General features: G+C 46.4%; 1 protein-coding gene across 1 annotated transcript; it reads left to right on the top strand.

Moving 5' to 3' along the window:
* The first annotated feature begins 6409 nt into the window (after nucleotides 1-6409).
* LOC119513398 (keratin, type I cuticular Ha3-I) lies at nucleotides 6410-9942 on the top strand. The gene is made up of 7 exons (XM_037808578.1): nucleotides 6410-6891; nucleotides 6994-7076; nucleotides 7585-7741; nucleotides 8599-8760; nucleotides 8855-8980; nucleotides 9159-9379; nucleotides 9861-9942. Exons 1-7 carry the CDS (start codon nucleotides 6544-6546, stop codon nucleotides 9940-9942), a joined length of 1179 nt encoding a protein of 392 aa, XP_037664506.1. The 5' UTR covers nucleotides 6410-6543.
* Nucleotides 9943-11875: the final 1933 nt, after the last annotated feature.

The raw sequence follows: 11875 nt of genomic DNA, 5'->3' as shown, positions 1-11875 counted from the left end.
AGAACAGTAGGAGATAGTGCAGGCCGTGGCTGCCACCTCCCCTTGACCATTGCTGGATATTTCTCACTCTCTCCTCTTGACCTTGACATCTCCCAGGCAGCTGGTATCGAAATCTGAACTGAAGGGGCATGAGCTGGGGGCTGGAAAAAGGTCCTGAAAAACACGTCCTTTTTCAGCAGAAGTTTAGGATCCAGTATTGTAATATTCTGGCTTACTGGTAGCCCAGGCAGCCTCAGGAACACCCCACATGGGCATCCTCTGGCTTGTGGGGCCGTGCCCAGGACTTGCTCCTTTCCCGTGTGGTGGGATCACTGTCCCCCTGGGTGTCCAGATAGTCTCTTCCCCTCCCTGGCTCTAGGTGTTAGATACCCCATTAGCTCTTCTTGTGACACGTGGATCCTTCCCAATTCAGTTCAGTCAGCAGCTGTGGAATACGTACTCTGTGTAGACTCCAGAAGGAGGGATGAAGGAGACGAATAAAGACACAGTCCTTGGCTGCAGGTTATTTACAATTTGTTAAAGTTGATAGAAGAGTCCCCCAATGGTACTGCTTTCTGGCACGGCCTTGTGGCAGTGTCAGCAGTCAGGCTGGTGCTGGAAGCAAGTCTCTGAGCACTGAAACGAGTAAGTGCTCAGGGCTGACGGCAACAACGTTGATCAAGGAAGAAATCTTTATTTAACTCTAATGAGGACCCGCTGGAGTGATGAGCACTGACTTTGCTGAAATCTCAGAGGATCGCTTTGAGAGAAAGAGATCAGAGACCAGTCAGATCTCCTTTTCCCACTAATGGACCCAGCACACGGGGCTTTTTGGAGTAGATATCGGACCCTGCTTTGGCGAAACCGTCCTGTGTACTGAAATAATCAAATAAATTGAGATGATAATTTCTTTGGAAAAAAAACCTATTCTTTCTATGATAATTTCTCACTTGATCCTTATTTTTAAAACTCAAGTTTTCAGCATGGATTCAGATTTGCGAACCCTGTTGCTTTGCTTGTGAGAAGCTTCTGCCCTGGAATTCCTTCTCTGCTGTGATTTGCCACTGTGCCTCATTTCCTGCAAATCTGAGGTCAAGCTCAATCCAGAGGCCCTCTGTCACTTTGCTTGTTCTTTTACTCCATATCCTGCTTACATGTATTATTATATAATAATGCAAAGTAATACTAATAGCTCCTGTGGTAGGCAGACGAATGCCCCCCACCCCAAGATGTTCATGTCCTAACTTCCGGAAACTGAGAATACATTAGGTTACATGGCAAAGGGAAATTAAGGTTGCAAATGGAATTAAAGTTGCCAATCAGCTGACCTGAAAATAGGGAGATGGTTCTGAATTATCTGGTGGGGAGAGAGGCAATGTAAGCATTCTAAAAAGTGGAAGAGGGAGGCAGGAGAAGAAAGTCAGAGGGAGATGTGACCCTGGACAAAGTCAGAGTGATGTGATAGGAGAGGACTTGGCCATTCATTGCTGGCTTCGAAGATGGAGGAAGAGGGACATAAGCCAAGGAACGCAGCCTGTAGGAGCTGGGATGGGCACGGAAGTGAATTCTCCTCTGTAGCCTCCAGAGAAGAGTCAGCCCTGACAACATCTTGATTTTAACCCAGTGAAACTAATACCCTGAATTTAGACTCATGTTAGACATCTGACGTCAGAACTCTAAGATAATATGTTTATGTTGTTTTAAGACACTGAGTCTGTGGTAATTCGTGACACAGCAATAGAAAACTAATACAGCGCCCATCTAGTGACTATCTACCATGGGTCAGGTGAAATACTGGGACCTTAATCTAATCAACCTTCATCACAAATTAAACCCATTTTACAGATTAGGAATTGAGACCTCAGAAACACTCGAGATCACAGTTGGTCATTAGCAATGATGGGAATTGACTCAGGTTCTATCTACAGTTGCACATAAGACACCACTATAAAGTATAGAGAATGATTTAAAAACCAGAGCAGAACTAATGCATCCAGGTCAATGACATTCTTCAAAGTTGTCCCCTACACACAGATTCCAGCTAATTTTCTTTGGGAATTGGCTTTAGAGTCAATTATGAGCCTCAAGCACACAGAGTATTTTATTATCTCACTTGATTGTCCACCTCAGTCACAGGGCTTCTCTTATGAACAGCTTCCAAAAATCAAACCCATCCTCAGAGGGCAAAGGTTTGCTACCAATAAACCAGGTAATTAAAAGGGTAAGGACATTGCCAATGCAGAAAGCTCTAAACATGATCTGAGCAGAGGCCACATCACTGGATGTTTGCTTTCTTAAAAACAAAAGTCTCAGTTATTGTAGCCTCTCTTTAATTTTGTAAATGAATGTGTTCTATGTTCCCTTAAACAAGTCCATGTGGCTTTTTAATTGTTGCAAGGTGCTTGCCATCATCAAACTCACACCCAAACAGTGATTCTCAACCTTGGTTGGGCCTTGGAATTACCTGGGACTCTAGAAAAGTGTGGAGGCTCAAGTCTGTCCTCAGGCTCTGATTTAATTTGTCTGGGATTCAGGCTGGCCACTGGGATGGGGGGAGGTTAAAAGCTCCCCAGGTGATTCTAATGAGCCACATGGTGAACCAGTTACCAGAACTTGGGTTCTAGCCCTAACTTACTCTTACCAGCTCTGTGTCCTTAGACAAGCCACTTGGCTTCTTTGAGCTTCAGTTTCCTACAAAGTTAAAAAGGAGACAGCAATCTCTTCTCTCCCTACTCTATACACTTGCCAAGAGGCTCTTTGTGTTTACAGAAACACTACTTTGTAAACCAGGTATTTTAATTAGGATTATTAATAATTATGATCACTGCCTGTCCAACATGTTAGTAGCTTCTTAATGGCAAAGGGCAGAATTTGTATCCTGTCGTGTAGTTTTTCACATGGCAGCCTCTTTCCTTTTTAAATCCCCCATTGAACCACACACCAGAAGTGTCTGCTCTACTCAGTATTATTTGAAACTCTTTGGCCTCAGGCCCGTCTTCTGACAGGGGCTCAGATCCCTTCTCAGTTGGCTGCCTTTATCCAGCTTGTCCAACGCTCTTTGGTGGCCTGTTTCCTGGGCTGTCCAGGTCTGAACTCTTAGCAGACTATGGACGCCACCCTCAGACGTTTGCTTTTCTCCCCAGCTCGCCACCTGAATACTGTTGCTAGTTCCTCTCTTTTCTGTTTCCCCTGCCACGTTTATATTTGCTAAGGGGTTGAGCTAAGGCATACTTCTTTCGCTTCTCATATCTGGGGTCAAGGTCACTGTTGGAGCCCTGTGAGGTCTGAGGGTGTGGTCAGCATCTACAGGAAGAAGAGCAGGGCTGTCCAGGAGTGCCTGGAAGCTTCCTTTTGAGAAACCCATCCCATTACTTCCAGGAGTCACGCCTCATGACGAGCTTGTGGAATTTGTCACACCTTAACCCCCAGTTTACTGAGGAGCAAAGCAATGTGTCTTCTTGTCCATGGGCTCAGAGCTGGCCTCAGAATTCATGATCTCCTTTCCACATTTTCCCTCAGTCCTTGTGTTTTGTCTGCCCTCGCCTGGGTCAGCATCTCATCTCTCTAACTCTGAGTGAGGTGTCATGGGCCAGGCGGACTTGAGTCTACTTACCTGTGTGAACTTTGGCAGGTTAAATTTCCTCCCAAGTTCTCAGTTTTTTCAACTGTGATACACGGCGATGATGATGGAATCTGAACACCAGGCTTGGGGTGGGGATGCAGACGACCAGACTGGAAAGTAACCTACGGATGTTTGTTTCCTTCCTGCCTCACTGTCTGGGCCCCAGTTTTCTCATCCGTAAAGTCAGGTCCTTCCAGTGTCAGAATTCTTCAATTCTAGGAAAAGGAACTTACTGCTGAGGTAAACTTTTACGGGATTGGTCGGGTAGGTTTCCTCCAAGGTTCTAAGTCACTTCAGATCGTGCTGTTGTGCTTTCTCACTTACTTAGATGCTAAGAAAAGGTAAAACAATATCCAAACTGGACATATCAATCAATTATGCAAAATTATGGCCATTTCCCTGTGGAGAGAAGAAAATGAGTGTGAGTTGGTCTTAATTCAGGGAGGGATTATCGAAGAGTAGCTAGGTGAGAGAACTGCTTGGGCAGAAAGACCTTTGAAGGGGTCCAAGTTCCCCAGAGGGGACTAGAAGGAAACGCTATAAAGGGAGAGGCAACTAGCAGAAATGAATATGATTTCCTTTTTCTCAAAAAATCAGAGACACTTCTGCACTAAATGTAAGATTTCTGACCGTGCTTAAGGTTCAGACTCAAGAGTCAGACACCCGAGTTATTCAAATCCCAGCCCTGCCACTTATTGGCTGTCTTGGGAAAATTCTGAGCCTCTCCCAGCCTGTTTCTTCACTTGTAAAATGGGAATACAGGGCCAGCCTGATAGGGTTGTTGGGAGGATCAAATGAGAAAACGTGCAGAAGTGCTTACCACATTGTTTGGCATGTAAGTATTCATGAAATGGTGGTAGCTTCATCATCATAACGTCCCCACTGCTATCATCTTGTTATGAATGCTTGCACAGAGCTGTAAGGCTGGAGGATTCCCAGAGAATGAGTAGAGCCCATTTTCCAATGCCAATGCCAGAAATGAGGCTTCAGTGGCAATGCAACCCCAAATGAGGTCACCAAACCACAAGATCAGGAACTTCGCAGAAAGGATGGGGGCATTGGCCCATCTACCAATGTTCTATTCCAGCTGCTGAGTTAATGTTAAAACTTGCATTTTGTTGATTAATTCCTGGCTGTAGTTCCATGCCTCTAGTGCTTATAAGGTGAGTGAGCAAGGTTTGACCAGCACTGAGTTAGCAGGAGTGATGTGCCCAGATGATAATGAAAAAATCTGTGCAGATATAATATCTTACTTTTCACAGAAAAATTTATGAGGTGGGCAGCATTATTATTAATTTCATTTAAGAAATGAGGAAAGCAAAACTCAAAAAAGGGAACTGACTTCTCTGGAAGTGAACTCAGGTCATTTAACTCCCAATGTGTGCTTTTCTGCCCCTCCCGTGCTGCCTTTGAAATCTGGACACATTCTCCTTAAGGGGTTTATGTTGTGTTCCATAAAGAATCTTTGGGATGTCTTTCTGAACCATGACTTCATTTCTGTGCAGAACAAAGGACAGATAGAGTGGCAGGGGAAAGGAGAGGTGGGGAAGCCTATTTTGTTAAGGAGATTAATTGTTGGGCAATGGGGAGATGCCCTAGGATTTGGAAGAGTCAAAGGGTAACCTGATCCTAAGAGTTATGGGAAGGAGCACACTTACCAGAGATGGTATCCAATTCTTAGGGATGATGGTCAGGCTGCATTCTATAGGCATCGCAACTTGTTATGGGAGATTCTCAGGCTGGCATAGACACACCTCTAGGGTTGCTTAATGCTCTCAGAAAGAGGAGTAAGTCTAGGAATAAGGTGACAGAAGTTTCCAGAGACTTTGAGATAAGGTCACCATGGATACAAAGATACCTGCTAGCACCTCATCCTGGTTTTCCTTTGTGAGTGTGATATAATACGCTTCATATATATACTCCAACACTGTCCCCTGAACTCTCATTCTTGTGGACTATTCCCAATGTAATTTCCCTTCCAGATATTGCTTTTCTTTCTCATCTTTAGGAAGACTGTTGCTTCAGTGCAGGTTGGCCAACTTTTCCTATCAAGGGCTAGATAGTAAATACTTAAGATTTTGCAGACCATATGGTTTCTATCACAGCTACCCAACTCTGCCACTGGAGCACAAAAGTAGCCACAGACAATATCTAATGACTGGGGATGTCTGTGTTCCAAAAACCTTTATTTACAAAATCAGGCAGCAGGCTGACCCTGTCTGTGGGCCACGGTTTGCCACAGCTTTAGCTCCATCACCACCGAGTCAGCGTTTTCCATTTTACTTTCTCATTTCTCAACCATGAATGCTCAATTATTTACAATCCCTTCATGTATCGGCAAATTCTCTAAGTCCCACCCAATACTCCCACTGAGAAATGCTCAGAATCTTCACAGCTAATACAGGACAAGTTTCTCCAAAAGGACAAGTTGAGCTCAACATTGAAATGTGGGTAGACTTGGGAGGAAAAGGCCACTTAGAAGAGTGTTCACCTCAAGCCTTCCTTCCAGGGAATCTAGTGGCCATCCCTTCTGGGTGAGGAGTACCTGATTCCCAAAGAGCTACACCCCATGTTCCTTGCTGTCCTCCTCTCTGAGTAATGGGGAGAGCCATTTGTGGCTGTGTTGGTTCTTCCTCGTTTGAAGGCATCTGATGAACCTCTGATTTCACCAACCACCAGCATCCAGGAGGAGCCTGATGTGACACAAGCTGAATGGAATACTTTTATGGGATGAGGGGGGACTCTTTGGAGGCATCTAACTAGCATATTTTGGAGAAAAATTAGCTGAAGCATTGAGGTAAGGAAATTATGCTGTATGCCAAGCCCCCACCCACCATTAAGGGTATAAAAGGACTGTGGAGGAAGGAGAGGCTCAAACTTCATCCACATCACCTCCAGTAGCTCATCTGCTCACCTGCTCTCCCATCACCTCTTTCAGCACCATGCCATACAACTGCTGCCTGCCCAACCTGAGCTGCCACACCAGCTGCTCCCACCGGCCCTGCGTGGCCCCCAGCTGCCACACCTGCCCCCTGCCCGGGGCCTGCAACATCCCTGCCAATGTGGACGGCTGTGACTGGCTCTGCGAGGGCTCCTTCAATGGCAACGAGAAGGAGACCATGCAGTTCCTGAACGACCGCCTGGCCAGCTACCTGGAGAAGGTGCGCCAGCTGGAGCGGGAGAACGCGGAGCTGGAGAGCCGCATCCAAGAGTGGTGCCAGCAACAGGTGCCCTTCGCCTGCCCGGACTACCAGTCCTACTTCCGGACCATTGAGGAGCTCCAGCAGAAGGTGAGGGGGGTAGGCTGCATGGGAACGCAACAGCTGCTGGCTCTTTGAACAATATGGGATTCTAAAGTTCAAGTGATCCTAATGGTAGAATTTTGTTTTTAGATTCTGAGTTCCAAGTCTGAGAACGCCAGGCTGGTGGTGCAGATCGACAATGCCAAGCTGGCTTCTGATGACTTCAGAACCAAGTACGTTGAGACTTCTGGATCAGGTCACCTCTAAGACCCCACTAGCTCTTTCATGGCCCTATGAACTTATTGTTGCCTGGAAGGGAAGAGAAAGCTGTTTCCCCCTTTTTATTTCTCCACTCAATTCCGATGATGTAAAATCAATTTCAAACAGGGATTCACGCTCACATACTGCCAGTTCTTCTTCCGATATTGATTTTTCCGGAAGGGCTTCCGACTCAAATTCATAGATTGAAATCAACTGTTCTTGGGAATGGATAGATTTGGTGGTATATTAGCTGGCAAAACTAAGAGGAGAGTGTGAGGCTCCACCTCCCAAATCCCTGTGGAAGACTTCTGGTTTTGGCGTGAGTTGGGAGGCCTCTCCAGCTCAACTCTTCAGAGCTTGAAGGAAACATGGAAGAGAGAGAACAGGCTAGAAGCCAAGCCAATCCCACCCAAACAAGACATGGGGCAGGAAGATGGGCTACTTTCCTGGATCTCCTCCCACTCTGATCTGTGCTCACAGGTATGAGACGGAGCTGTCCCTGCGGCAGCTGGTGGAGGCCGACATCAACAGCCTGCGCAGGATCCTGGACGAGCTGACCCTGTGCAAGTCTGACCTGGAGGCCCAGGTGGAGTCCCTGAAGGAGGAGCTGCTGTGCCTCAAGCAGAACCATGAGCAGGTGAGTGGGGGGTAAAAAAGGCAGACTTCAGAGCTAAGCCTTTAGCATTGGGAACCAGGAAGCAATTCCTGTCAGTCTCCCAAGCCTGGGACCCTTCTCTGAAGAACTCAAGCTTATCTCAGAGAAGGATGATGCTATATCCATATCAAGGAGTCCAGAGAGTTGCTAATTCTCACGCAGCTGGGTGAGAGCTAGACAGGTGTTGGGGAGATGCTCAGGGACAACATTATTGAGCCTTACTCTCTGCTAGTCACCGTTTAGTCCTGAACTTGGTGGTGGAATTGGAGGAGGGAGATGAAAAAGATATGATCCTTCTATTTAAGGAGTTCTCAGTGTCATGTGGAGAGATGAGCCATCCAGGTCAACATTTTGATATAATACAAGGTAGAGGCAAATAAGAACCTGTGGGACGTATGAGCAGCATGCTCTAGGAACAATCCAGCCTGCCTGAAATGAGACAGGAACTCTTCTAAAAGCAGGTCTTGATAAAGGAGGAATACTTCAATACTTGGGTGTTCGAGTCTGAGGGAGGAGGCTGAACCAAGGCACAGAAGTGGTGGAGCAGGGTGTATTTGAGTGTGGCCAAAGAAGCAGTATGGCTGGGTGTGCAGTACCTACACGAAAAGGGATGGTTGGGAGTTAGTCCTATAGAAAATGTGAGGTTGTTCCAAGTTTTTGAGAAAGGAATTGATGTGGTCCCTATTTGAATTTATTCCTACACACTGTATGCATCAGTCTTTGGGAACCATCAGTGTATTTTCTTTCATGCACTCCTGGCTGGGTTGTGCTCACTTTCCTGTGGTAGGAAGATAATGGATCCATGTCTGTAGGTTCACTCCTTCCCTTTCCTCTGTCAGGAAGTCAACTCCCTGCGTAGCCAGATCGGAGACCGCCTCAATGTGGAGGTGGATGCGGCGCCCACCGTGGACCTGAACCGTGTGCTGAACGAGACCAGGTGTCAGTACGAGGCCCTGGTGGAGACCAACCGCAGGGACGTGGAGGAATGGTTCGCCACGCAGGTGGGTGCCTAGGCCCGTGGCCACGCAGGACCAACGTCCCGCAGGGCCCTGGAGGCAGCATCTCATGCCATCTTCTTCCCTTTGGACCTTTCAGAGCCAGGAGCTGAACAAGCAGGTGGTGTCCAGCTCAGAGCAGCTGCAGTCCTGCCAGGCGGAGATCATTGAGCTGAGACGCACGGTCAATGCCCTGGAGATCGAGCTGCAGGCCCAGCACAACCTGGTGTGTATTAATAGTCCAGACCTGCCGGGGAGAAAGGCCAGGTCGGGGAATCGGAGTTCCAGGGCTCCCCTTCAGACCAGACATGCTCCTTAACCTTGTAGCTGTGGCTTCTTTGGAACAATGTAGAGAAAGGTATAGAGGAGTAGCTTCCTGATGTTCTTCATGTTCTTGTCCACAGAGAAACTCCCTGGAAAACACGCTGAATGAGTCTGAGGCCCGCTACAGCTCCCAGCTGGCCCAGCTGCAGTGCATGATCAGCAACGTGGAGTCCCAGCTTGCGGAGATCCGCTGTGACCTGGAGCGGCAGAACCAGGAGTACCAGGTGCTGCTGGACGTCCGTGCCCGGCTGGAGTGCGAGATCAACACGTACCGGGGCCTGCTGGAGAGCGAGGACTGCAAGTGAGTATGATGCTAAAGATTTCTGGAAAATATGTATGGTGGGACTATAAGATATTGTGGGGACACACATGTGAGCCCATATTTTCAATTCACCAAACAATACAGATTAATTGTCTACTATGTGCCCAGTGATCTGTGATGGTTACACCAATGTGAAAGGCAAAAAAAGTGAAGGGAACCCAGCCTCTGCCTTTGGTGTTGGAGAGATCGACACAACAATAACTATTGGGCTAGGCAGATGGTTTTAACTTCCACAAGAGCTGAAGAGGATGAGATAATATTTTTCAAAGGGACGATTTAAGAAGACACCTCTTCCATCTTGGACATGGCATTCTGGAGAGAGAAAGATTTGGTAACAATCCAGTTCGATTCCAACTAGCTCCAAACAATGAGAAATCATAGGCTGCTTCTAGGCTTATAGGACTCTCTCCACTCCCATCCCCAATCCATTCTAAACCTCTGTGTCGCCCTCCACCCCCAGGCTCCCCTGCAACCCATGCGCTACCACCAACGCCTGTGGCAACTCCTGCGGGAACTGCGGCTGCTCTCAAACACGTTGCTGATAATTTAGAAGCTTGAAACCTCTTTGAAGATGTCAATGAAGCCATTTAGATCAAGAGTAGGAAAAGTCCCCAGATCCTGCCTTTGCCAGAGCTCAGTTGCCATTTAGAAACCCTGCGATGCCAACTGGATTTTTGTAGGCACTGAAATGTATTCCAGACCCAACAACAAAGACACACATCATTAACTTCCAGTGTCTGGAAAACACCTTCGTGCTGAAGGTTGAGCTTCTTTATTTCTGGAGATGTTCAACTCCCTATAACTGAGCTCCAGGTATCATTTCAATGTGTTTCCTGCTTTTCTTGCTTCTTTGGTATTCTCTGGAATGCAAGGAGGCTCCTTCATTTATTTCCCAATAAACTTTATTTCCCTGGCATAGTAAATGTGTTTCTCATTCATATTCATGCATTGTGAAGTATTCATCATGGATATTTCATAAACATCATCTTTCATTAGAAGGACAAAGTGGGTTAAACAACTGGTTCCAGCCTTTATGCTCCAGGGGAGTGATGTTTTCCTGTGATGTTCCTGCCAGGGGGCCCCCCTGAAAACCTGGCCTGCAATATCCCTGCCCATTTGCCTTGGCTACAGAGAATCCTCCCCAAACCTCCCTGTTATCTCCCACTGTCAACCCTGTGACTGGACTTCTCTGTTCCCCTTTTTCCTAAACTGCCTAAAGACTAGCTTCTGTTTCTACCTCTCTGTAGAAGCTGCTCAAAGAGCAGTGATTCTCTCCTCTCAAGCACTCTGCTGCACCTGCTTCACCACTATGGTGACCTGCTTCTCCCTCAAAACCTACCTTCATTGATTTCAAAACCTCACATACTCTGGGTCTTCTTCCTGTATCTCTGACTATCTGTTCTCTGTCTTCTGATTACCTAATCTTCCCCTTTCTGTCCCCAATACAGTAATACCTAGATCCTCAGCCCTCAGTTTTTCTCACTCATGGAGAATGAATGCTAATGACTCCCAAATCCTGATCTCACATCAGCTCAAGTTCCAGGTGTTTGGTTGCTCATAGGACAGTTTCCTTTGGTATTATGACCCTCACATCGCATTTAATTGGACTAAAACTTACCTTTGCCAAACTGGTTCATCTTGTTACCCACTTGTTACACCTAACACTTTGTCTTCTAAGAAGACTCTTAAATGCAGGCAGCCCTCTCTGCTCAACCCCCTCCCCCACTTCAAGTTTATTCATTTCCTCTAGGTCTTTGCTCATGGTCTTCTGTAAGCTCTTCACTCTTTCATTTTCTACAGTTCCAAGAAAGGCTGACACTTATTAAGTCTCTCCCAACAAACATTAACTCAACCCCACCCCCCTCAAAATGCCTCATCACTGAATTCTTAAAGCTCTAAAGTCTACAGGCCATGGTATCCATTATCCATTCAATTTTACTCTAACTGATCGACACAACCTCAATAAACCCTCTCCTACTGTGTGTGGCAGGTACTCTGAGGGGGTACTGAGAACAGGTATGAGGGGCTGATGGCATCTGGGTCAAGAACCCCAGTACTGGTCCACAGCATGTTTATAGCCTAGAGAGAACAAGACAAAGAGACAACCATCATACGACAAACATGAATGTGGCTCCAGAAGGTGTAAATGAAGAATTGTGAATTTCAGAGGTGTAAGAGAATACCTCTGGATGGGAGAGGTAGCACTGCATTAGGCCTTTGAAAACCCAAATATTTTATTCATGTAAATATTGTCTGCCGGTCTTCCTGGCTACAGGTCCTTCAACAGAGATAATATCTTCACCTAATTAAAGACTGATGTAAACTGTAGAATACTATAAGTGAATAGATAAGAAGCAATAACATAATGAGGACTCATGAGAATGTTATTAAAACTTTATGTACTTCCCAAAGTTCCAACTTGAGTCAACTATTACTGTACAATATTAGCATAATTCTGAAATAAATTTTGGTAGG

This window comes from Choloepus didactylus, chromosome 18, assembly GCF_015220235.1.
Source record: "Choloepus didactylus isolate mChoDid1 chromosome 18, mChoDid1.pri, whole genome shotgun sequence".
Taxonomy (NCBI): domain Eukaryota; kingdom Metazoa; phylum Chordata; class Mammalia; order Pilosa; family Megalonychidae; genus Choloepus; species Choloepus didactylus.
The sequence above is the reverse complement of the archived record's forward strand: the minus strand, read 5'-3'. Positions and strand labels throughout refer to the sequence as shown.